The following is a 27,852-nucleotide window of genomic DNA, read 5'->3' as shown; positions in this document are numbered from 1 at the left end:
GCAGTAGTTAGTTGAAGTAAACAACCTGCTTTCTTTTCTTTATTGTGCCACCTGATTTCTTCAACCACATACAAGTGCATCATGACCTTCTGTTTGAAGTATCTGTTTAGAATCACTAGACATACTACTGATTTTAGGATTAGACCATACTTTGAGAACCTCTGCTTTGATGGGACCAGAACAGTTCAGTTGGATCACCTCTTTGTCTTCCCCTAGTGTTGAGACATTATAAAATGTCTGTCACCAGACTGAGAATGAGCTGTTTAATTTGGTGGAATCTTTTGACAGTGTTTAGGATTAGGAATCAGGAAATCTAAATTCGATCACCTATTTTGCAACTTAACTATTTGCCCGTATGATCTTGAGAACTGTCTTCTCTGAGTCCAAGTTACCTCCCTTATCTCTGGGATGGGGATGAAAGTAGATCCCTGCTTTTATGTATTCTGCAGTGTAATGAGCATCAAATGAGATCTCATATGTAAGTTCTTTGTAAATCAAAGTGCTTTGCAAATGTTGGTTGTATTCCTGGAATGTTTATTTTATGAAGTAAGATTTATCAAGTTGTTGAAGCTGGCCTGGGGTATTGTAAGAGGGATTTTTGTGCAGTAAGGAATGGGTAGGAGATAGTTTAGAGCGGGCTGGCAGAGTTTGGAAGGCGATGCTGCTAGGAAATCTCTTGTGTTGTAACTTGTATTAATTTGACATTAACTGGGACTAAGAAGCTTTAAAAAAAAAAAAATGTGTACCTTTCAGCAGGGTCTGACCATTCAAACACTGGGATTACCTAGAATTAGGTAACCTGACACCTACTTGAAATTTTTCTGAAGGAATGTATACTTATGTGGGAATGAAAAAACAAGATGGAGGGGGCAGGGAGCAGCAGTTTTGGAGTATAGCGTCAGTCCCTGAGAGACAGACTGTTAAACTCGAGATACGAGATTTGAAAGGCCAGAAGATGGAGTGAAGATGGATGGGAAAGAAATACCAATATCTGAGATGAAGACCAAGTTTATGTTTTCATGTGCAATTATTTTATTTTTCTTTGTTTTCAAAGTACCCTATAAAAAAATGAGTTGTACTTACCTTTTGGGCCATTAGAATGAGAAGATACTATTTTCTTGCAGAGAATGTTGAATATTATACAAGAAGTTTCAGACATTTGGCTTTGCACCCATTTTTATTTTTTGAAATAAAGATTCATAGGAAATTGTAAAGATTGAACAGAAAGATGCTGTCTACCGTGCCCAGTTTCCCCCAGTGATTACATCTTCTGTAACTGTAGTAAAGTATCAAAACCAGCAGGTTCACAATGGTACAATGTGTGCATATTTCTTTGTCATTTTATCACATGTGTATATTTAAGTAACTACCACCACAGTCAAGATTCAGAACCATTGTGCCATTAACACAAAGATCTTCCTCATGCAATCCCTTTATAGTCACCCCCAACTGTTCCCAACCTGGCACACATTAATGTATTCTCTATGGCTATGATTTTGTCATTTCAACAGTGTCGTATAAGTAGAATCATACAGTATTTTGAGATTGGCTTTTTCTACTCAGCACAATGCCGTTGAGAACTATGCAATTTGCTGTGTGTATCAATAGTTTGTTTCCCCCACACTTCCTCTCTCTGAGCTAAGTAGTATTCCATGGTATGGGTGTATCACAGCTTGTTTAACCATTCACCTATTGTAGGACATTTTGGTGGTTTCCAGCTTTTGGCTATTACAAATGAATCTGCTGTGAAAAATCGTGTACAGGTTTCTGTGTGGACATAGTCTTTATTTCTCTGGATAAATGCCCAGAAGTATGATTAGTGGTTGTATGTAAGTATATGCTTAGTTTTTAAAGAAACTGCCAAACTGTTTCTCAGAGTGGTTATTTCATCTTACGTTCTCACCAGCAACATACAAGCCATCTAGTTTCCCCACATCCTTGCCAGCATCTGGTGTTGTCTCTGTTTTACACCCATTTTTGACTGGGGGAAGAAATAAACCTCCTCTGCTCAAAAATGTTAATTTGGGGCAGGACTCTTACTGTGTAGTATAGAGTCACTATAGTAGTGCTACTTGCCCATCATGTGGACTTTGGAGATTTAGCAGGAGAAACCATTATCACTATGTTGTGCTTTTTTTTTGCCAATGTAGGCATAAATGAGGAACAGAAATTACTTAATAGAGAAATCTACTTAATGGAATGTGGAGTAATGGTGACCATTTGTGTTCCTTTTCTGAGCACTAGGACTGAATGTGTAGAATATTATATATGAATTAGAGTTTTATATACCTCTGGTGTCTCTGTGTAGTAGTATACTTTTGGAAGGAGCACAGGACTTGAATTTAGAAAGATTTTTCTATACTTCACCATTTCTAGTTTAAGAAAACTAGGTTGAGAAACTCAACCAATCTGGCCCTCAATTTTTTACCTGTAAAATGGGGATACTGTCTCCATGACAGAATTGTTTGGGATGTATATAAGTTAATATTTCTCTTTCTTAAAAAGATTTATTGAGTACCTACTGTTCCCAGGCACTGTGCTAGGCACTAGGGATTCAGTAATGAGTAAGATGTGATCCCTACTTTCAAGGAAATGATAGCAGTATAAATAAGAACAGTAAAATAACCTAACATTTATTTGAGCGCATACCAGATACTTTATGTATGTTGTGTCCTGTGATCTTCTCAAGAACTCTAGGAGATAGACATAGGTCTTACCATTTGTTAGGTGAGGCAACAGGCGAGATTTAAATTACTTGTTCAAGGTTTGAGTCACACCAAGATTTTAACCTAGATCTATCTGTCTTCAAAACCCAGTATTTTTCCAACATAGTACATGGTTTCTTTGAAAATACCTCGTAAATAACCAAATGCTAAATGTAAATATGTTATAAAATTTGTTATCAATGTCTTTGTTTATATCATTAATGATACAAAAGCTTGGAGGCTTAAAATTTTATATTTCTCCAAGTAAGTTATTAAGGTTTTATTTAAAAAGGTCAGTTCAGGGGTGCCTGGGTGGCTCAGTCATTTAAGCGTCTGACTTCAGCTCAGGTCATGATCTCACGGTTTTTGAGTTCAAGCCCTACATCAGGCTCTCTGCTGTCAGCACAGAGACAGAAACTTAAAAAAAAAAAAAAAGGCCAGTTCAAATTCAGCAGAGTTGCCGTTTCCATTATTGTCAACGTGATATACATTATGCTTCAAATGCTGACATGAGGGCATTGCAAGATCCTTGTATTAGTTTTCTAGTGCCGTATTAGTTTTATTGTATTAGTTTTCTAGTGACAGTTCTGACCATGGTGTAACTAGGTTCTCCATACAGAGTCTTCACAAGGCTGAAATCAAGGTGTTGGCCAGGCTGTGTTCTCACATGGAGTTCAGGGGCCTGTTCCAAGCTCACATGATTGTGGCAGAATTCAGTTCCTTGTGATCGTAGGACTTCTTTCTTTGTACTTCTGTTTCTTTGCTAGATGTCTGCTACGGGCTTTTCTCAGCTCCTAGAGGTCACCTCATTCCTTGCCACACAGCCTCTTCCATATAATAAAGCCAGCAAAGGAGAACCTTCCTCTTGTACAAAGAATCTCTCTCACATTTTGATTTTCTTTTCCAGGAAGAGCTCAGACCTTTCTCAGAGCTCACTTGATAAGACCAGCCCCCTCTTCTCCCAAAAGCAATTTCCCTTTCGTAAAGCCAACTGGTTGGGCACCTTAATCACATCATCAGGATCCCTTTTGATACATAACACAACAGAATCATGGAAATGAAATCCATCATATTCACTTCCCCATCCCTTCTTCAAGGGGAGAGAATTATAAAAGGCTGATTGTAGGGAGCAGGGATTTGGGGAGCCACCGTAGAATTATGGGTTTAATTAAGTAACTGGGGACTAGCCTAGCCTAGTCAACACATCAAAAAAGTCATCACAGTCCTGAAACATCACGTAAGAATGTGGCTTGAATTTTAGGTTATAAATTTTATTTTAACCTTCTTTTGTGGAAACTGGTGTTTGTGAAGGTTTACCATGTATATATTTGAAGGAAAGGCACATTTAATTTATTTAAGTGATCTCTTTACTTTTTCCAGTTACCCCTTTTGTATACAGTGATAAGAAGAGTGAAGTACTGGGTTTTTAGAATACTTAGGCTGGGAAGAAAAATTTAAACACTCATTCATAGACCATATCCTCTTAATATCATTTCTTTGTTTTTCCACTAATAAGTTCATCTTCTTGAGACCACACTACCTGAACAAGAATTGGGGAAGAGTAATGGGCAGAGTTGTCAGCCACAGCTTGAATGGAATAGCATTGCCTTTGGATTATCTTTCTTATTCCTAAGGTGGAAAAATATCCAATAGGGACTATTTTAAGCTTAGTTTATTTTCTTAGTACCATAAACATTGAAAATTGAGAAGGACCTTAGAGAAGTATCTTATCTCTTTTCGCCCCTTGAGGAACAATAGTTAAAGTCATCTGATAATAGTACCAAGACAGGTCAATAGCTTAATGGGTATATAAGTGGTTTTATATAAAACATTGGCTTTTTCCCCCCAGCATCTCATTTGGTTCTTGAATGTCCACTTTGGTGACCCTCGGATTCTCCACCTTAACAAATTAGAGAGAGGTAACACGTTCGTGCCAGTGAGAAGAGGTAAATTATGCCAGAGGTCTGAAGCAGTGATTTTAAACTGAGAGAATGATGGACCACCATGTACATGTGTGCGTATGTGCACACATGCACACATACACACACTCTTGCTGTGGAGAACATATTACAGTCTTGGGGTGAGAGCTGAGAGGAAAGAGTGTGTGAAGTTTGAATAAACCTTCTAGTAAGTTTCAGTTAAGCATCTCTTAGGCAATAATATTTTTTATTCTATAATCCTACTTTCTGTATGTCACTGAAATGTTTCTCATACTTCTCATTATTTCGGCATAGAGGCTTGGAGTTTTCCAGTAGTCATTTAGTCTCTTTCACCATCTCACTCATGAAGTACTTCTATCACATGCCAGGTAATTGGTCATTCAGACATTTTACCTCAACATGTGACATGATGAAACTCTCTTCCTTCCCAAAGGTCTTGGTTTATTAGTAGGCAGTTCTAGTTGTAACTTAAGTCAAGCTAGAACTTGACCTTTTGTAATTTCTCTCATGAAGAAGGCTTTGGTGTTTCTCTCCCAAGCTTGTTTTTCTCTAAGGTAGAAATCCCTGGTTCTTCTAGCCATTGCTTATGTTTCAGGTTCCCCTTTCTAATCACCTTGCTTTGGAACAGTTCCTTGTTATGTGTTTAAATGTGAAGAGTGAAAATGAACTCAAGATTGTATTTGTGAATCACATGTTGCTTTCCTGCTACTACACAATTGCTGCAGCAACTTTATGATCAGTCCTGCTTCTTAATCCATTGTCTACGTGGCTGGCAAAGATTTTAAATGAATCAGGTCATTTTTCTCCCCTGGATGAAGCTTTCGAATCACTTATCATTGTTCTTGTGATAAAATCCAAACTCTTATTACAAGCTATTAAGACCCAATATGACCTTACCCCAGGAGACTCTTCCCATCCCCTCTTGTATCATTAAATTCTAGCCACAGTGGCCACCATTTTGTTGCTTGAATTTGCTGTTCCTTTGGTGTCTCTTCTTCCCTGTCTTTATGTGGCGCAGATCCAGTTCCTCACCCAGAGACCTCTCCTTACTACCCACAAAAGTCTGATCTTCATTTCCTTCCCCTGCTCAAGCTCATGGTCCTACTTGCCAAATTCACAGTGGGTCTTAAGTTTCAATAAATGTTTGTGAAATAAGTGAAAAATGAGTGGTCAGACCATGGTTAAACACATCTCTCAATAGGTTTCTGTCAATATGTTCTGAGATTATTTTGTTGCGTAGGCAGGGAGGTCAGTGAAAGAACATTTCATTGTTAGCTCATCTTGAACATACACCGTTCATGTTGATCAGATACTGGTTGTATTTTGAATGTAGAGTGCACAGGATTTGCTATTGGACCAGGTATGGGGTGTCAGAGAAACCAAGGAGTCAAGGATGACAATAAGATTTTTGGCCTGATGAAATGGGGAAACCCTAGGGGGGAGGTTTGTTGGGGAAGTAGGGGGAGGACTCTCAGAAATCTGTTTGGGACATGAAAACTTAAGATACTTAGGATTCTTAGTTCACTGTGCCTCAGTTCCCTCAGCATTAAGGAGGGGCTAACAGTTCCTCATATAATAATTGTGAGAATTAAAGAGTTAATGTAGACAACTCACAATAATAGAGAACGTAGATTAAGAATAGTCATTAGATCATAGAGCTTTTAAATCCTTTGGGCATTAGATACAAAAACCTAAGCATAATTTACAAAGATTTTTCCTGGTAGTAGGAATTTTGGCCAAATTGAAATAGGTTTTCTTTGGTGTAGGAAGATACACAGTAATATAGTTGGAAATTACGGTATTGATTCAGAGTATCTGAAAAATCCATCTCTTGGTAGAAACGCAAAATTTAAGATACGGTCTTCCATTCACTCACCAAACTATCTCATGATTAAACCTTCAGCAGTAAACCGTTGAGTCTCTAGTATATACAGGGCAAAATGCTTGATTCTGAAAGGTCATATCTCTAAGACAGAATTTGTAACGTTATTTTGTGTGGATCATTGCGAATGTTTATCAGGTTTTAACGTAAGAGTAGCACAAGAAATGCATGGCTATCATGGTGGTACGAAAGCACACAAGATTCTTCACACTCCAATATGGAAAGACAGAGCCAGGGAGGATTTGAATGAATAGGGTTGGTTTCAGAGGAACACCAGCGCTTGCTTTGGGCAGTATTGAGGAATGTTCTTCAGCAAGTCCCCATTGTAGAGGCAAACTTTGAAATGTTTTTAGTGCATTTGCTTAGCTTTATTGTTAGGGAAGAAATACCATGATAAAATCAGTGTATTAGTGTTAAGATATGATTCAATTTAATTTTTAAAAAGTTCTCAAGTTATTTGATATCTTAATGTCACGATTTCTTTCATATAGACTGTGTGACTGTTATTTTCACTGTCTAGGTAACATGTGACCCACTTAACAGAAGCTTCCTTAATACCTAATGTTAAATCATTTTAGTAAAGGTTGACTGAGTACTTGGTACATGTCAAGCTTTGTTTTAAGCCCATTTCACATATTAGCTTTGTTAATAGTCACAACAGTCCTTCAGGGTATAGGTATTCTGTTGTACTGGGGTTAACAATTGAGGTCACTGAAGAACAGAGAGGTGTTAAGACTTTGTCCAGGGTCACAAAGCTTGTAACATAGAGTTAGCTTTCAAGCCAGCCAGAGCCCTGTTCTCAGCTGTGCCATACTGTCTTCTTCCACAAATCATAGGTTAGGGAAAACGTGGAAAACACACTTAAATTAGCTTCTTTTTTCATAAATAAAATTTGTTGTATAAGTAAATTATTTGTGTAATTTGTAATTATTTTAAGGCCACAGCTTAATAAATTATTTTTATATTCTTTCTTTACAGTAAAATATATTGTTGACTATTCAATGGCAGGACTTAACATGATTATAGTAAATATTAATTGCGACTTTTGTTTTCTTCCCAGTTTCATGGTTTTCTCCAAATGAAAATATCCTCATTGTCATTTTCCCAATTTTGGCTGTACTACTTTCTTGGGGACAGTTTGGTATTGTGAGTAAGTATTTATTTCTATTTTTTGTTTATGTTTTAATGATGAAAAGATTATTTCTGGGAGGTAATATCAGTGAAATATTTTACCTGACTTGTATTAAAAAGTGTGATAATGTGATAAATAAGAATATACAGTCTTAATATTGTTCTTGATTCATAAGTGTTTTTTTTTTTTAATTTTTTAAGAATGACTGGTGGGAATCCTAGCAATAACAATACCTCAAACTTATGTAGAGTTTAATATTTTCAGAGCATTTACACATATTATTTTGGCAAAGAGATGGTCACAGCCCACCTTAGTGTTAGGGTAGAATATTATACTTTCTATTTTCCCAGTTTGCACTTGTCCGTGTCCATGTGTTCATCAAAAGCCCCATTTGAACTGTGTGTTGTCATTCTTACTATGATTCTGTAAGGAAGTGGCCACAGGAAAATTGTGGTTTTGGATCGTGTTTTATTGTAATAATCACGTGACCAAACTTGTCAGGGAAAATCTTGATGCTATATCAGAATCAGCATTAACAATGTAGAATGGTCACTACTAGGTGAAAAGGTAGCATGTATTCTGGTTGATGCTTATACTCAACCATATTTCCCTACTGGTTTGGTAAAAGAAATTTACTAAATTAGTGAAGTTCTGAGGTGACAGTGTAAACTTCTAAACTTTTAACATGTGAGATGTATTCCTCATCTCCCTTTCACACAGTGAGAGGTCAGTCATTGAAGGCCAGCAAGCATTTATACGAGGCAAGGTGTGAATGATGCTGATTTCATTTATTTCATTCTATAACTTTTAAAAAAGTAAAAAAAATAATAAAATGTGGTAGTGGATTGGCTTATTGTATATTTCATGAATTTCACTTTTACTCAGAAATCTAAAGTGATCTGAAAATGGAAGAGAGATGACTGATTATATATTCTAAGGGCTCTTCTCAATGTATCACACTCTGGAAATGCTTTGTGATTTCAAAGCTGTTTTCAACTTTTGTCTAAAAGGCAAAGAAAGGGAAGAAAAGGGCTAACAGTGACAACTGTCAAGACATTTCACAACTTTTATTTTCAAAAAAGTGTCTAGACTTCTTATGGAAATTTTCTTAGGATTTCGGTAAGTCTTTTATATCACGAAAAAGACTGATACAGCATCAAGACCTATTCAGTCTGTATTGATGTTAGGGAAAGCCTTTACCCTTATTGGTAGCCCCAGGCCTTAAGCCTATGTCATATGTTTGAAGTAGAGAATAGCCTTTTTTTTTAAGATAATGAAATTATTTCACAACAGTGTGATTTGTTGCATTTGGTTTGATTGAAGTTTGCTGATCATAGCATTCTCATTAATGACATAACTTTTCATTGACTGAACCAGGAGTTAGCCTGTTTACTATCAGCCCTATTTTTACAAAATAAGCTTTACAATTCTCTTCTGACTCAAAAAATAATAAATACCACTTTAAGAACCCTTATACAAAATTGGAAATTATAGAGAAAAAATAAAAATCTGAAGTCCCAGAACCTAGAAATAAACTATTCGTATATTATAGTGAATTTTCTTCTTCCCTTTCTGTTTTTTCTATGTATTTTTGTTAACCTTTCTTTAAGAAAGAAAACCATATATGGACTGATGTAACTTACATACTTACATCCTAATTTCCCCCCTTGTTTTCAGAAAATTTTTTATAGCTGCCTATGCTCTACTTTTATGGATGCAGTATAATTTACTTAGCTCTCATCTTGATGGATATTAAGGATGTTTCCAAGTTTTTTGATACTATGAAAGTAATTCTGCTAAAGATAGGTAAGACTGGAAACGGCAGAGGTATTTTAAGGCTCTTGATACATACTGCCAAAATGTTTTCTAGAAACTTTGTATCAATTACTACAGATGAGAATATCTGTTTCTTTAATAAGTTTATTTATTTTGAGAGAGAGAATGAGCAGGGGAGGGGCAGAGAGAGAGGGAAAGAGAGAATCCTAAGCACTATTACTGCGGAGCCTGACGCAGGGCTTGAACTCACATACTGTGAGATCATGACCTGAGCCAAAACCAGGAGTCGGACGCTTAATCGACTAAGCCACCCAGGTGCCCCCGGGTGCTGTTTTTTACCGCCTAATCCTGACATAATTATAATTCTAAAATCTTTGCTAGTAATTTGATGACAAAAAAAGCATCCATCTTGTTTTAATTTTCATTTTTGTGTTAGGTTGAATGCTCTTTTTTTGTGTTTATTCCACTGATCATATTTTAAAGAACATGCTAATTAAGCTAAGAAAATATTTTGATGGCAATTTTTTATTTAGGCTCTTCTTAGAACAAGTATATGTGGGGTGTGTGTGTATGTGTGGAGGAGGACCTATATATTTGATTCGCTCAGTCTGGACTCACATTTAAAGGTGTTTATGATAAGAATACCTATTTATTTGTGGAACTCTTGCTCCGTATGATAGATGCTGTGGAGCACATCTGCAGTCACATTTTCATCTCACAAGAACTCTGTGGGGGTAGGTACCATTGTTATTCCCATTTTGTAGAAAAATACGGAAGTGCAGGTAGGTTAGGCAGTTGGCCACAACCCCCAGGTGTTCTCTGGTAGTACTGGGATTTGAACCAGTGCTATTTACCACTGCAGTATACTGCCTCCGTGTCTTGAACTTACTTTGAGAACTTTTTTTTTCCATGAAGAGTGAACCTATATGTGGGTACACATACTGAGTAGATGAAACTATTACTGACAGAGCAGAATGTAGACCTACTTTGTTTTAATTTATTTAACAAATGTCTATTGACAGGGTGCCTACTGATTGCTAGGCATGGGCTATAGGCTCGAGATGTGGAAGTGAAATGCATATTGCCCCTGGCTTTGTAGCACCCACATTTCAGTTGAGGAGACATGTAAGTGTGCATGTTCTGTGCCTTCTGTCACATTTTTGGGATAGTTATGAATCTAAGTCTACCTTTTACTTTGGTATGCTTTCTAAGAGACCTCCTATTTGTGGCCTAGAGATTCCACCAAACAGGAGAGCCCCTCTGTTTTTCACTTGCCACTTGGTTATATGTTTTTTACAGTGTGGTATCATGTAGCCCCTGAAGTATTAATAGTAACTCAGACCCATGACTTTCACTTTCTAGATTGCTAGTTCTCCTTAACTGTTTCAGATTACCATTTATAGTCTGTATTTGACCACTGGAGGTTTTCCTCAGTGGTTTTCTGGTTCTGCATGTCAGTCTTTTGGTAGCCCAAGATTAAACTTGGACTTCCCATAGGCTAAACATGTAGTAAAGAACAGGTTGTACCTTCATTTTTAGGAGAAAGAGTTACTTTCTACCAGAAATGTATCTTGAACTGTATCTCAAGATGCCATTGATCCTACTGAGGAAGAAGCCTGAGAAGACTTTTAAACTGCTGAAGCCAAGCCAGGACTTGGTGAGCCCTAGACCATGTTTTGAAGACAAAGGTTTCTCACAGGGAAATGTTCCTGAATACCTTTGCCTTTATCTTTAACTCATAAACTTTTAAGCAGAATCTTAATGCTTAGCAAGCTCAGAGGTTACTAGAATCAAACACTGAGTCTCAACCAAAGTCACAAATCCCTAGTAGTATTGTATTTGAGGCACTTTGTGTTTTTTTCTAAAACTATACCAACTCACAGTTTCCTGCTTGACAGTTTCCCTTAATGACAATTAAGGTACTGGCTTGATTTCCAGGTTTCTTCTTTCTTAGTCTTTGACAACATACCAGGTAATTTCTATCATTTAGGTGTTTCATAAGTGGTTTCAAGTGTTATCCACCAAAATCTCTGGTTCCTACAGGGTTAAGATTCAATTCCATATCAGGAACTTACTAACATTCTGAAATTCTTTGAGTTAGGCATATACATTCTTACTTTTCCTTCCTTTGAACTTTTTACAAGGAGTCTTTCCACAAAACTGTGAGACAATAAACGTGACCAGGTAAGCTGAAACTTTGCAAAGCAATCTAAAATAAATGCAAAAAACTTCTATTGCTCCACGACCTTTAACATTTTTGTCAAAACATTAAAACTTTTACTGTCAGTAATAACACTAGTAGGAAAGGAAAAAAAGTAATACTTAGTAGACGGTAAATTGAAACATCAAAAACATTGAGAATTAAAGTGTTTCATCAAGAGTAGTTGGAACAGTGCTTGCCTCATTTTTTTTTAACCATTTATTTATTTATTTATTTTTTTTTTAATTTACATCCAAGTTAGTTAGCATATAGTGCAACAATGATTTCAGGAGTAGATTCCTTAATGCCCCTTACCCATTTAGCCCATCCCCCCTCCCACAACCCCTCCAGTAACCCTCTGTTTGTTCTCCATATTTAAGAGTCTCTTATGTTTTGTCCCCCTCCCTGTTTTTATAGTATTTTTGCTTCCCTTCCCTTATGTTCATCTGTTTTGTATCTTAAAGCCCTCATATGAGTGAAGTCATATGATATTTGTCTGTCTCTGACTATTTTCACTTAGCAAAGTACCCTCTAGTTTCATCCACATAGTTGCAAATGGCAGGATTTCATTCTTTTTGATTGCCGAGTAATACTCCACGGTGTGTGTGTGTGTGTGTGTGTGTGTGTGTGTGTGTGTGTATACCACATCTTCTTTATCCATTCATCCATCCGTGGACATTTGGACTTACCTCCTTCTTATTATAGAACTTTGAATACAGAGCAGGCATCTTTTTTATGCCTCAGTGAATTGTCATACTCCTTTTTAAGTTGGGATCAGCTTCCAACATTTTATCCTTTGCATTTACAGGGTTACACAATATCTCCCACAATTTCTTTCACGTGAAGTTTTTTTTCCAGAGTCACCGCTCTTGGGACATCTGTGTTCCTTTTGTCACAACCTACTCACTGTCCCCATTTATGCCAATAAGTTCACTTTTACTGAGTTTCTCTGACTGTATATCTAGAGTCCCTGGAATGGCAGTATTGTTGATATTCCCTCATCCAGTTGTTTCTTCTATGATGCCATTTACATTTTATTCGAATTTCACTTCCAACATTACCACTTTATATTTCTTTACTCTTTCATCTTTGTTGCCTGTTTCCTGCTTTGATAATCCATCATAAAGTATCACACTGATTTATTACTGGGACACAAGGAAGTTACACAACACCTGCTTTGCTGTCTGTGCATGAACTGAATAACAGGTGTTCAGTGAGCAGTCACCAACAGTCTTTGAAAGAAGTGACATGATTGGTCACTGATCATGATACACATCTGATATTAACAGGGTGATTTGTGTACTGAAGAGATAACAGTGAAGTTTGCACTTCATGCAAGTACTCAGTTAATTTATTGTGGTATTGTGATAACTGAAATTTCTACTGTAATTTGGGGGCATTTGTGTTATTTAAACCATGGCAACTGAAATTCATGCATATTGAAACTGAGCCAAGTGAGGACCACTGTAATTTATTTCATATTCATGCATTCTGGGCATCTTTCATGTCCTTTTCTAACTTTCTAGTTCTTGCTCAAAATTACTCCACAAAGATTTTGGTTACTGCCCAGAGGTATTTGGTTATATGTTCCTGTAGAAGTCATTGTTGCGAAATTCAAGGAAAAAAATTACCACAACAGCTTTGAGATCCTATTAAGACCTTGAATCCAATTTTTAGGACTATTTTATTGATACTGAAAGTAGACCGTGAGCACACCTAAAAAAATAACGTAATGGAACAGGGGATTTCTTTGTAGATCAGAAAAATCATTCTGAAGAAGTGAGGATATATACTAATTTGCTCCAGGAAATTTCTATCCAGGAAGGTAAAATATCGGCACAATAAATACTATTACAAAGAATCATTCTGTGCCCTGGTTGATGGATACTATTAATAGGACTTTGTTATTAAGTTTCCTTTGAATTTCATTCACTAATCTTGGACTTCGAGTGCCTTCCCTTGGTCCTTTCCACATAATTATCACACTGTGTTATTAAATGTTTTTATGCCCTGGTTTTATTGTAGGAAGAACTGAACAAAACTGTAGCTTGGCAGTATACTCTTGTAGAAATGTAATTGTTATTCCTTCGACTTTTTACAAATTCAAGCATCCCAGCTTCCTGCATATACTCTGAAGTTATGGCACCATCCATAAGATCAGGGAACATTTGGAACCAAGGAAAGGAAGTTACTGTGTTGGACATCCTCTTCTTTAATCTTCTGTATTCAAAGTACTTTCTGTACAGTGCCTGGGCTTTTTTATTTCTGCGTCCTGTAGACCAGGAATGTGATTTTTAGTCAGGATTCATTTTTACCAAATTGTTTCATCAAAGCCAGTTGGATAGTGCATGCAGTTTATTATAAAATCCTTTACTTGCCTTTTGGCAAGTAATCAGTTTATAATGGGTATTCATACTCTGTTTTCTCCAGCACCAGATTCACATAGCATTTGTTATTTTTTTTATGAGTATGTTAAATATTTGTAAAGTAGTAATTTAATTAAATAATTAAAAATTTGGAAATTGTAATTTCACTTTCAAAGTGATTGGATGTGTTTTATCCTGCATCAAAGACAATATTGATTTGCAGCTGAACAGATACCAAAAAGATCTTACAATTACTCTCCTAAAGTTGTCAGAAAATAATGAAGTCAGACATGTCTCCCTTTATGATTTATTCTTAATCTGGTACGCATTACATCTCGCTGGTTAGCCTTCTTATCTGACCACTAACTCACTGACCACTCAGTAGAGGAAACATCTAAATGTCATGCCTTTGAGCAGATATCGCATTCATAGATTTGGGGGTTTGTTGGTTGGATAGACTGAGGTCTTTGTAGATCTGTATGGGCATATTGAATCCTGTCTTTGGAATATCATGAAAACTAGGGTGACAGCTTTTATTTGATCTCCAAGTTGATCTAGTAATTTCACTATATTTTATCAACCACAGCCTGCATTTTTTTCTTGTATGTCCTTTCTGTTAGTCACAAGGAGACAAGAAAACCTAAATGGACTATCTATTCATGACATTAGCTGTTGTTTCAGGTGGTTAGAGGGACATGTCATTTTTTTATTCACATTTGAATTTGAAGATTAAATACATAAAGGGGCTTTCTTAGGCTAGAGGAGACCCACACCTTTTACTGAACTGGGAAAGAAGGCCAGGGAATAACATTCCATCAGTCGCTTCTCCCTTACCCCTAACACACACATACAGGTGCACACGCATGTACACACACACACACACACACACACACACACACACACTAGAATGTAAGGGCTTTGAGGCAGAAGTATTTGGGTTTTTTGTTCAATGCCAGCACTTAGAATAGTGATTATCACATGGTAAGTGCACCATTATTGTTGCATAATCTTCTACTTGTACCTTGATTTCATTGATAGGATTTCAGCTAAGAAAAAGGGCTTGCTACATTGTCGGTACGTAGTAAATATTTCTAAAACAAACAAATTAATCAGCCTCACTCATTTCTGAGAAGTAGCTGGCTATATTTAATTATTTTATAGAATATGTAAAAGGGGAAAATTTTAGAATTCCTAATTTATTGTCAAAAATATAATAGTTCTCCCCCATATACTTGGTACTCCTTTGTCAGGCAGCATTAGGGTTATAAGTTTTTGTTAAAAATATAAATACTGACAACACCAAATGCTTATGAGGATGTAGAGCAGCAGGAACTCTCATACATTGCTAATGGGAATGCAAAATGGTACAGCCACGTTGGAGGACAGTTTGGCAGTTTCTTTAAAATCTGAACATGTTCTTCCCATATAATCTGGCAGTTGTGCTCCTTGATATTTATCCAAGTGGAGTTGGAAACTTACGTCCACACAGAAACTGGCACACAGATATTTATGGCAGCTTTACTGTTCTACAACAGGTGAGTGGATAAACTGTGGTACATCCATACACGGATATTATTCAACAATAAAAAGAAATGAGCTCTCAAGTTGCCATGAAAAGACATGGGGGATACTTAAATACATATTATTAAGTGAAGTCAATCTGAAAAGGCTGCATACTTTATGATACCAATTATAAGACACTCTGAAAGAGCCACAATTGTGGATATAATAAAAAGATGAGTGATTGCCAGGGAAGGGGCTAGGGGTGGAAGAGAAATGCATAGGCCAGAGCACAGGATTTTTAGGGCAGTGAAGTTACTCTGTACAATAATAATGACGGATAGGTGTCATTATACATTTCTATAAACTCAAGAACATAGAACAAGAGTGAACCCCTACTGTAAACTAGGGACTTTGGATGATTAGGATGTGTCAACATAGGTTTATCCTTTGTAGAAAATGTACCATTTTGATGAGTAATGTTGATAATGGGGAAGGTCACTCGTGTTTAGGGGTAGGGTATATATGGGAATTCTCTTTACCTTCCTTTCATTTTGTTGTAAACCTAAAACTATACTAAAAAAATAAAGTCTTAAAACATAAGGAGTGTTATTGTCTTATTTTTTGTATTGATTTCAGTACTTTTAGCTGAGGAGAATCTTTTAACACGTGCTGATTTTTAAAATTACATGGATTTTAAAAATCTATGCTAAACAACCAGGAAGTTTGATAAGAGCCTGCAGTTAAGGGCAGAAGAATGAAACTGGACCACTTCCTCACACCATACACAAAAATAAATTCAAAATGGATGAAAGACCTAAATGTGAGCCAGGAAACCATCAAAATCCTAAAGGAGAAAACAGGCAACAACATTTTTGACCTTGGCCGTTGCATCTTCTTACTAGACACATCTTTGGAGGCAAGGGAAACAAAAGCAAACATGAACTATTGAGACTTCAAGATAAAAAGCTTCTGCACAGCAAAGGAAACAATCAACAAAACTCAAAGGCACCCTGTGGAATGGGAGAAGACATTTGCAAACAGCATAGCTGATAAAGGGTTAGTATCCAAAATTTACAAAGAACTTATCCAACTGAACGCCCAAAAAACAAATTATCCAATTAAGAAATGGGCAGAAGACCTCAAAAGACATTTTTCCAAAGAAGACATCCAGATGGCTAACAGACACATGAAAAGATGCTCAATATTGCTCATCACCAGGGATATACAAATCAAAACCACAATTAAGTACCACCTGACACTTGTCAGAATGGCTAAAATTAGCACAGGAAACAACAGATGTTGGCAAGGATGCAGAGAAAGCGGAACCCTCTTACACTGTTGGTGGGAATGCAAACTGGTGCAGCCACTCTGGAAAACAGTATGGAGTTTCCTCAAAAAGTTAAAGATAGAACTACCCTACAACCCAGCAATTGCCCTATTAGGTATTTAACCAAAGGATACAAAAATACAGATTCAAAGGGACACTTGCACCCCAGTGTTTATAGAAGCACTATCAACAATCACCAAACTATGGAAAGAGCCCAAATGTCCATTGACCAATGAATGGATAAAGAAGATGTGGGATACACACAGACACACACACACACACACACACACTGGAATATTACTCAGCCATCAAAAGGAATGAAATCTTGCCATTTGCAAGGATGTGGATGGAGCTAGAGTGTATTACACTAAGTGAAAGTCATCAGAGAAAGACAAATACCATGTGATTTTACTTGTATGTGGGATTTAAAAAACAAAACAGCACGTGGGAAGGGAAAAAAAGAGGGAAACAAGCCATAAGAGACTCTTTACTGTAGAGAACAAACTGAGGATTGATGGAGGGAGGTGGGCAGGGGGATAGGCTATAAATGGGCAAGGGGGCATTAAGGAGGGTACTTGTGGTGAGCATTAGGTGTTGTAAGTGAAGAATCACTAAATTCTACTTTTGAAACCAATATTACACTATTGGCTAACTAGAATTGAAATAAAAATTTGAAACAATTGTCAGAATATTAAAAGAAAGTCTATTAGATTTGAATTACAAAAAAAGGCACATTGTATCATTTTTATCTTAATGCTAAGTGGGAAATTATTTGAATTTATTTTCTTTGATACATTTAAAGTTTTGATAGGTTTGATAAATAAGAGTAATTATACTTAATAAAGGGCCAGAAAAAATCACCAATAAAAGATCCTTGAGATTATTGGGTTCTCTGACATCTATATCAGATTCCTGACTTTTTAGCTACACTGAAAACTTTGACAGCTGACTTAGCAACAAGGTGCTTTCTCCATACTTGCTGTAGGACCTGCATAGGCACCATCGTGAGCAAGAAAATGAGTCAAAAGAATTTCTTTTTATAGGTTCACTAAAGGTATATAGAGATGAACTGCTTCATTGCCTGTGGTTACATAAGTAGACTCCACTGATATTTTTGATAGAAATGGCTACTTAATTTAAGGAAGAAGATAGTATCCTTGAAAATAAGTAGTAGTTGAACTAATTAACAGGAACAACAGCTATCTTGAACATGTAGTGCATTTATATGCAAAGGTTTGAAAAGTGGTGGTTTATTTTTGTGACTATTGTTGGCATTATTTTTCTCCTAAAGCTCTTCTGAGTCTGAAAAGGTGGAATTTTATATGAGGTTCACACTCTTATTTTTGTTAAGAATGATATGTCTGCCTCTTTGCATGAATTTGTACTGTACTCCGAGGTGAATTCTTACTACGTGATCTTAGTAACTCTTTTATGTGTTGAATTAAACCAGAGTCTCTTATAAATGTTTGATTGATTGTGAGGTATGTTTGAAACACAACTTCTATTTTATAACCCTTTTGCAGAACTTTCAGGCTCTATTTAGATAACAGTATGCATGGGATTAAATCAGAAATCTGACATATGTCTAGAGAAAGTTTTCTTTTTTTAAACCATATTTGTGCCTTTTGTGACCTATACGTGGAATTTCATCCTAAACAGTGTTTGAGCCTAGAAAATAGGGAAGATGTGAACACTGGTGCCCTGTAATAAGTCAGGAACATGATTGAATCATAGTCACGTAAGTTTCAAGGCTGATTGAGTCAAATGAAATCTTGGGTAACTTGCCATATTGATTCTCTTTTCTGATGAACGTGGATTTGATTACTCAGCTTCAGGACTGGTTATTGCTTAGCCTTCCATCTCCCCCTGAAGAGAATAAAGTTGAGGTTACAATCTAAAGTATGATTACAACCTAAAATAGGTAGGGAGTTAAAAAATCTTCAGGTGCCTGCATTGTATCTTAACATCTTAACCATAGATTATAATGGAATCCTAGGTTATAATACCTTATACATATATTTTGTTATGGTCATTTAAGGGTTTATTTGTTGTTTTTAAAATTATATTTAATTATAAATAAATATATATAATTAATGTATAAATATATATTTAATTATAGTTTGTCATTTTAGTTGAAGCAGATTAAATGCTAAATATAACATTTAAAAAATCTTCACCTCAGTTCAGTCACCCATTGATTAATGGCATGGAAAATATTGTGTGTATGAAACACAGCAGAATTTCTGTCATACACTCTGCTACTCAGCCTCCTTTTAGGTTACTTTAACAACTTTCTTGGTGAAAAATTAATATTAACCAAAACAGAACTCAAAAGGTGAATGTATAGCAAAAGAAATACAGTTAACTCTTGAACAACATGGGTTTGAACTCTGTGGGTCCACTTATATGTGGATTTTTTATGGTCCAATGCTATATATATATTCCCTTCCTTATGATTTTCTTAATATTTCCTTTTCTGTAGCTTACTTTCTTATAAAATAATTCAGGACATGATACACCTAACATACAAAATATGTATTAACCGCCTGTTTATGTTATTAGTGAGGCTTCTAGTCAACAATAGGCTATTAGTGGTGAAGTTTTGGGGGAGTCAAAAGTTTTATACTTGGATTTTGGACTGCAGATGGTGAGGGAGGTCAGTGCTCCCAACACCTGTGTTGTTTCAGGGGGCAACTCTAATATTTTTAGGCTTATCCATTATATTCTTTCAAGGAAGGTATTAGATACTTGACAATAGAGCTAGCACCAAAAACAGGAACACATATGATGAGTGCTATTGAGTATTCGTAGTTTATTTTTATACAATTATTTTAATTGAACAATGTAAACATGTTTTACCCTCAGGATACCAAAAGGGTCTGATGTGTCTAGTGTTTATTCTACTTTTTCAAAACAATCTAGAATTCCAAATGCTTTCCTAATTTTATGTTTTACTAAGTACCCAGTTATTTCTCATCAGTGTATGTATATCAATTGTAAACCTGAGGCAGTTTTGTTCCTCAGGGGACATTTGACAATGTCTGGAGACATTTCTGATTGACACAACTGAGGGGCCATTCATGACATAGAGTGTGTAGAAGCCAGGGATACTAAACATTGTATAATACATGGAACAGAGTTATCTGGCCCAAAATGTTAGTAATGCTTTAATTTAGAAAGCCTGATGTATATACCTTCATTCTTTAAATATAGGGGAATAAAGCATCACCTTTAAATTTAGTATCCATATTTATACTGCCATGACAATAATTTAGATAATGACTTATGAAAAAGATTTGAGGTAGCTTCACATGATAGGAGGGAGTTGTTCCTCAAAGATTATTCAGTTACAGTAAGTTACAGTTTATCTCTGCATTTCATATGTTACAGAAATGGCTTTACTTTTTGTGATTGGGTTCATGTAATTCTTTGTGTGTTTTTTTTTTTTTTAAGCGCTTAAATATAAATCCAGTCTCATGAAGGAGAAAACCATTCTTTTATTTGTTGGTGGACTAGTGCTCACTATAGCTGTCATTGTTGGAGCCATTCTTTTTGTCCCAGGTAAGATACACAGTTATATGAGTGAGGCAGGATTGATGGAAATGAGGACCCGGGGGTGGTTGGGGGGGGGGGGTGCTCATAGGGCTGTTGTAACACATTACCACAAAGGGGGTGTCTTAAAAGTGTAGAAATTTTCTCACAGTTCTGGAGGCCATAAAGCTGAACTAAAGATGTCTTCAACACCATAATCCCTCCTGAGGCTCTTGGGGAGAAATCATTCTTTGCCTCTTCTAGCTTCTGATGTTTGCTGGCACTCTATAGCTCCTTGGCTTATGGCACCATAATTTCCATTGCTGCCTCAGTAGTGTCTTTGTCAAATCTCTCTCTGCCTGTCTTACAGAGACACTTGTCATTACATTTAGGGCCCACCTGGATAATCCAGGATAAACTCCTCCTTTCAGGATCCTTAACTGAATCATCCTTTGCTATATAATGTAATATTCTTTTGCCATAGAAGTTTAATATTCACAGGCTCCAGGGATTTGGAGGTGGATGTATCTTTAGGGCCATCATTCACCCCACTGCAGAGGCAGACTTCATTTGCCAAGACCTGGAAATGGGGATGGGTGTAGGAAACAATTCTATCTGAAACCACTTGTTTTTGGAAGATGGGAGTGGAAGGGGGAAGAAAGGGAGTGCAGCACATGGAAAGATGGCAGATATGAGCTGGGACCCACAGTGCAGACTGGAGAGATCTGTCATTGCTTTGGAGCTAGATACAGTACAGTGTACTGTTTAGGAACATAAATTTGGCAGCTCTGTTTGCCTCTGGAGTTAGGACACCGGGAGGACGAGAAGAGTTGAGAAGATAACTTGAAAGAACAACTGTTTTGACTTTGGGACAGATTGAACACAGCAAGTAAAGGGAATAGTAAGAGGGACTCCCAAGTTTCTCACTGGAATTCTGTGGGTAGTTGAGGCAAAGCCAAGTCAAGGTTTCCACATGTTGAGACTTAGATGTTGACATTTAGTAGATGTTTTAAGTTTGGTCTTAATAAAAAAATAGTTGTGGGGTGCCTGGGTGGCTCAGTCGGTTGAGCGTCTGACTTCGGCTCAGGTCATGATCTCACGTTTTGTGAGTTCAAGCCCTGCGTTGGGCTCTGTGCTGACAGCTCAGAGCCTGGAGCCTGCTTTGGATTCTGTGTCTCTCTCTCTCTCTGCCCCTCCCCTGCTCACGCTCTCTCTCTATCTCAAAAATAAATAAAACATTAAAAAATAAAATTAAAAAATAGTTGTTTTGTGTGAAGTTTTGGGAGAAATATATTTTTGAACCTTTTGCAGTTTGTAAGAGTAGTATTGAGATTAATACACTTCGTAACTTTGAGTACTTTAACTTCCTGTAAAGTAGGAAGTACACAGGATAATATTTTTAATGTTATTTTTATTAACAGGTGAATATTCAACAAAGAATTCTTGTGGACTTGGTTTAATTGTGGTTCCTACAGTGATTTTAATATTGCTTCAGTACTGTGTGTTTATGATAGGTAAGTATATGTTATAGCATGATTTTGTCTACCTTTTTCTTTTTGAAAACATTTTTGGTTAAAATATTTCTTGTATGATTTTCTTTTTTTCTTTTTTTCACAACTTAATAAAAGTCGGCTTATGTTCTTAGTAACACTTTCCCTGTGTGGATTAATTTTAAGGTTAGCTTAGGTTTTCAGGGCATTCTATTATTTAATAAAAAGTAATTTTCATATATATTTGATGCTAGCCAGTGGATTTTTAAAATTATGTTATATAATTTCTTAATGATTATCTTCATATTTTTATTTCAGTTTTTTCAAGTTATAAGTAGACCTTAAACATGCCCTTTCTCTTCTTTTGCTAAGCCTGTCTTAAAAAATAGTTCTACAAATTAGGGTTATCAATTATAAATAGAAATATATCTTTTTTAGTTATTGGCAAATCTCAACATTGTAGTTTTAAAAGATGATGCAGGTATCCAAATTGTAATTGGTATAATCTTCACTGCATTTTTGGAGTCAATCACTAACATATTTTTGTTATTATTACAGTCTGTTTTTTCCTATTTGCACATTTAACTCGGTCTTTGAGCTTATCTCTGGCTTGGTGTACATTGGAAAGTTATTTGTTATAAAATCACGGATCTAGGCACACGAGACAGAGGTTATGATGTTTACAGCAGCATGTTTTGCATAATGGTTCTCTTTGCTAGAGTAATTTTATGTGCATGTGGTGAAGTCACGCATAATAGCCATTCATACTGTAAAATGCACAAATGTGGTAAAAGCAGCATTGTTCTAAGGTTTGGGGTAAAAAGCACCAGTCCAGCTCAGCTCACTGTGAAAATAAAAGACTGCTGAACGTGTGACTCTGGAACAGACTACTTGTGTGAAAAGGCAAAGTTTAGATCGTTGGGAAAGAATCTAGCATCTCATAAGGAAATCCAGAGTCAGTCTATGGTCACCGGATATTATTTTTGATTGCACAAAATACAAGTCGGTATGATTGCTTCTTAAATGCTCTCAACCCACTTTTTCTTTCTTCAGGTGTTTGGATGTCTTCCTTCACCATCGCCATATTGATCCTTCAGGTACTGGGCTATGTGCTCTCTGTGGTTGGACTAAGCCTCTGTGTCTCAGGTAAGGGTTATGTTCTTCTCTCATCCCAATTTTTCTTACTACAGATTTCTCTTGGACAGAGCTCTTCTTCCTCCTCTCCTTCTTCTTCTTTATCCATTCATCCATTCCCCTATTGAAGGACATCCTGCCGCTTTCAGTTTTTGATGATTAAGAATAAAGCTACTATAAACATCCATGTGCGTGTTTTTGTGTGGACATAAGTTTTCAACTCCATTTAAGTAAATACCAAGGAGTGTGATTGCTGGGTTGTTATGTTAACATATTTAGCTTGTAATGAATTGCCAACCTATCTTACAAAGTGGCTGTGCCATTTTGCATTCCCACCAGCAATGAATGAGAGTTCCTGTTGCTCCACATCCTTGCCAGCATTTGGTGTTGTGGGCTTTGTGAGCTTTCTTTTTTTAACACTCATTTTTTCCCCACTGAGAATAGTGCTTTCCATATTGCCATGAGAATATTGGCTGTATATGGCTTGTGGGCTGATTATTCTAGCAGCCAAACTGCTGTGCCTATATTTGTGGGAGAATTTTTTAAATAACCAGCCTCTAATTGGTTGGAACTTAAGGCTTTACACACTATTTTCTATTAGTCTTGATGTGATAAGGCACATGTTATGCAAACAAAATCTTTTGTCTTTTAATAATTTGGAGGCATTTCACTGAGTTAATAATGATGAATATATGTAGGTAGTTTTTGTTTCTTAATAATTAGAAAAAGAATTACTCTCCTTAAAACTTGATTTATTGTTGTTTGTTCTTTTAAAAAGATAACTTATTTCATGTAGATTTTTAATGTAAAATCTCACTTGTTTTTACAGAGTGCACCCCAGTGAACGGCCCTCTTCTGATTTCAGGTTTGGGTATTATAGCTCTAGCAGAATTACTTGGATTAGTTTATATGAAACTTGTTGGTAAGTCAATCTTATTTTTTGTTAGCCTGTGCCGAGAATTTCAGTTATATAATTGAAATATAATGAATGTAATGCTTTGATTGGCTCTTACGGTTTGACTAAAGAAATTTCTCAGTTTTCCCAAAAATGAGAATATATCATGAATGCAGCTGTATTTCTTAAATAATAAAATTGGAATGATTTGGGGGTAATGAAAGAGGGTAGAAGTAATATGAATTAATGAAAATTTTAGATTATAAACTATTTTTTAAAAAATGGCTTTATGTTTTAGAATGTATAGACTATACTAGCTAAAGGGAGAGAATGTAGAGGATTCGTTTTATTTTTTTATTTTTTTAATTTTTTTATTTTTTTTAACGTTTACCCACTTTTTTAGAGACAAGAGACAGAGTGTGAGCAGGACAGGGGCAGAGGGAGGGGGAGACACAGAATCTGAAACAGACTCCAGGCTCTAAGCTGTCAGCACAGAGCCTGAAGTGGGGCAAAGATTCATTTTAATAGAAAAAGATTTTTAATTGTCCCATTGTTTCTATGAGAGACCTACTTGTTACTTGCTCTTCTTGCAGATTGTTTATAGACCTTGGCTCCCCTAAGTAGACAGGTTGAAATTCAAAATCTGTCACTTTTGTTAAAAGAACAGTGTCTTTTGACTTTACTTGACTTTAAAATATTTTTACTTAAGAGACTCTTAAATATAGGGAACAAACTGAAGGTTGCTGGAGGGAAGGGGAATAGGGGAGATGAGCTAAATGGGTGATGGGTACCAAGAAGGGCACTGTTGGGATGAGCACTGGGTGTTATATGTAAGTGATGAATCATTAAATTCTATGCCTGAAACCATTAATACACTATATGTCAACTAACTTGGATTTCAATAAAATTAAAAATACAATACAATAAAATAAAATAAAACCTCCCAAAACAACAACAACAGCAATGAAACGAATATAATAAAAACATGGAGCTTTAAAATTTAGGCTTTTGCTACCTTTTAATTAATTAATTTATTTATTTATTTATTTTTAAAATCCGGTATAATTAACATACAGTGTTATGTTAGTTTCAGGTATACAATATTAATGACTCAATAGTTCTATACATTATTCAGTGCTCATGATGAGGAGTGTGCTTTTTACTTCCCTTTGCCTATTTCCCCCACCCCCCACCCACCTCCCCTCTGGTAACCACCAGTTCTGTATAATTAAGAATCTTATTTTTGTTGTCTCTTTTTTCCTTTGTTTTTGTTTCTTAAATTCCACATATCAGTGAAATCATATGGTGTTTGTCTTTCTCTCACTGACTCATTTCACTTAGCATTTATACACTCTGGATCCTTCCATGTTGTTTTTACTACCTTTAAAATAAATGGTTAGTAAGTTGGAATTAGCTAATTTTTTTGAATTTCATATTTAATCTGCCAATTTTCAAATAACAGATGTCTATATAAATTCTTATTTTTTATACATAGAGGCAGATGCTTTTAGGTATTATGTTGTCTGATTTAAGCTAAAAATGTTCCCTGCAATTGGTTTACATTAGTATCCCTTTTAAAAAGTTGGTTTTTTTAATTTAAGCAGTAAACCAGACTCTTAAAAATTTGTCAAAATAATTAAAAGTTGCCAAATAATAGAGTAAAAAAAAAAATCAGTGTTCTGCTTTAGGTGAACTTTACTGTGTTTCAAAAATTATATGAACCTTGAATTGTTAGTCAAATAATTTTCCATATGGCTTACATAATATTGTCAAAGAAACTTTACCTGTGTTTCTTAACCTCAGCTTTTGCTGACTGATCATTGAGTTCAGTTTTGTTACATATTCTTTTGTCCCTATCTAGTTAATGCTTGTTAGATAAACAAAATACTTAACTAAAATCTCCCTATCTTTGGTTTATGTGTTCTCATAAATCAGAGTTGTTTCCTCAATGAAATTTTCTTAGTTCATGACTCACAGGTCCATAAAATACAATGAAGACCTCTCAGCCCAATGGTAGTAGCTATCATGAGCATCACATTATGAATGTTGATACATATTCTATTTTTGTTGAGTATTCCAGTCCCCATTTGTGTGGTTCTTGAAGTTGATACTGCTAGTTACATTGCTCTGTGTGAATGTTTGAGAATACAATGTTCTCCTCAGTATTCCTACAACATGATGTAGTATTAGGTGTCTTTGATGGCTCTTTGTTCTGTTTATTCCTCATTGTCTGGATCATCCTCCCTTTTTTTAAATGTTTGCTTATTAGTTTTGAGAGAGAGCACGCACGCGCGTGGGGGAGGGACAAAGAGAGAGTGGGACACAGAATCTGAAGCAGGCTTCAGGCTCTGAGCTGTCAGCACAGAGCCGGACATGGGGCTCGAACTCAAGGACTGTGAGATCATGACCTCATCTGAAGTCAGACACTTAACCGACTGAGCCACCAGGCACCCCTGGATCATCCTCCCCTTTTATTGCCTTGCTCCCCATGCCTTCCATGTCTGACAAAGAATGATGTTCAGTAGAATTGCCAACAGGTCTGGAATGCCGACTCGGGTGGAAATAGGCATTGTCTAGCTACCACCTCCTGGGTCCTGTCTCTCCCTTCTCCATAGCTTATCTCCCAAAGAAGCTTGGGAAACCAGTGTAGTAATACACATACTGTTCTCATGTGAAAAATCGAAGTGAAAGTAAAATCCTAAAAGAGTTCCCCCAGTTTTTTCTTTATCATAGTTTAGCATATAAATATTTATATGTTAAGAATTTAGTCCAATTTTATTGACATTTTGAGAATATTCTAAATTAACTTTCCAAATCAACTTGTCTAATGCCAGAATTCAGAGGCACACCTTCGGTCAGTTGAAGGGCAAGAAGAGAAAAGGTACAGGAAAGTTGCTCTTTAGATAATGTGGTAGAATAGGAAAATTAGTGTGTTTTTCTTATATAATCTGAGTGTGTAAATATCAGTATATGTAACATTAAGGTTGCAAATTTTAGCATTTTTATCAGGAGGCAAGTAATTGTGTTTCCAAAATAAATTTTACTCATTGTGCTCTGTTTTGGAAAAGCTTAATGAATGTGTCTTGACTTAAATGCAATAAAATTCTCAGATTTTGTTGTTGTTAAAATCCAAGCTATCTTTTTTAAGAGTAAGTTAATGGCCCTATGAGAATTTTAACTTTGTTATTTTTATTATTTCCAAGTTTAAATTTGTAGCCTTAATTGTTACTTTAGAAGTAAGATTTTAACTTTCACTTTTTATGGTCTTTTTAAGCTGTTGGATTTTTTTTTTTTTTTTACTGGAAGTATTTAAGTTTTACAAAATGAATTGGGGTTGGAAACAAGAATAATGTGAATCACATAGAAAATTAAATACTGCTAACTAAACTCACTAGAAATAGGCTTGTTGATTATATGGGGCATTTATATCCATTATTTATAAGAGTCCATACTTGTTCATTTTGTTTTCCTTTTTTTTTAAGCCATTACCAGTTCAGTATAAAGACATATAATTATGTTTTGTTATAAATCAACCTACTAGTAATCAAAAACCAGATTTATCACAACATATCACTTGTTTTAGAATGACATGGAATGAATATATATAAGTGATATTTTATAGTTCACTGTTAGGATGTTAGGAAGAGGTAGGTCTGCTATCACTAGGAAAAATATTTCTGAAAATTCAAAACGTAGAAATATATTTGTGTCATGTCATCAGATGTTTCAGGGAGAGAAGAACAAATCAGGAAGAAACCTTGCAAGGGGGCTCATATGGAATCCTTAAAGCTTGTGGCTTAAAAATAAATAAATATACGTATTTAAACTACATATATATGTGACTACATACACACACACACACACATATACACATATGTATGTATGTGTGTAGTGCCTTAGGCATGGTAAGAACAGATAAACCACAGCCATTTTGTCACCTCGGTCATATGTGTGTGGGAGAGAATTAACTC

At 35.9% G+C, this 27,852-nt stretch overlaps 1 protein-coding gene across 9 annotated transcripts in view; it reads left to right on the top strand.

The window, feature by feature from the left end:
• Positions 1–27,852, top strand: part of CD47 (CD47 molecule) — a 47,155-nt gene that overhangs the window by 13,110 nt on the left and 6,193 nt on the right. For 5 of the 9 annotated variants that reach the window (XM_049628129.1, XM_049628130.1, XM_049628131.1 and 2 more), the window contains exons 3-8: positions 7,588–7,677; positions 10,116–10,169; positions 20,285–20,392; positions 21,784–21,876; positions 22,906–22,998; positions 23,816–23,908. In XM_049628129.1, the coding sequence (XP_049484086.1) occupies positions 7,588–7,677; positions 10,116–10,169; positions 20,285–20,392; positions 21,784–21,876; positions 22,906–22,998; positions 23,816–23,908 (531 nt within the window). Of the gene's footprint in view, positions 1–7,587; positions 7,678–10,115; positions 10,170–20,284; positions 20,393–21,783; positions 21,877–22,905; positions 22,999–23,815; positions 23,909–26,715; positions 26,763–27,852 lie in introns of all 9 variants that reach the window. The other 4 variants (XR_007457250.1, XR_007457251.1, XM_049628134.1 and 1 more) reach the window with 2 other exon arrangements.

The sequence above is a fragment of the Panthera uncia genome, chromosome C2, assembly GCF_023721935.1.
Source record: "Panthera uncia isolate 11264 chromosome C2, Puncia_PCG_1.0, whole genome shotgun sequence".
NCBI classification, from domain to species: Eukaryota; Metazoa; Chordata; class Mammalia; order Carnivora; family Felidae; genus Panthera; species Panthera uncia.
This window is presented reverse-complemented; position numbering and strand designations above follow the sequence as displayed.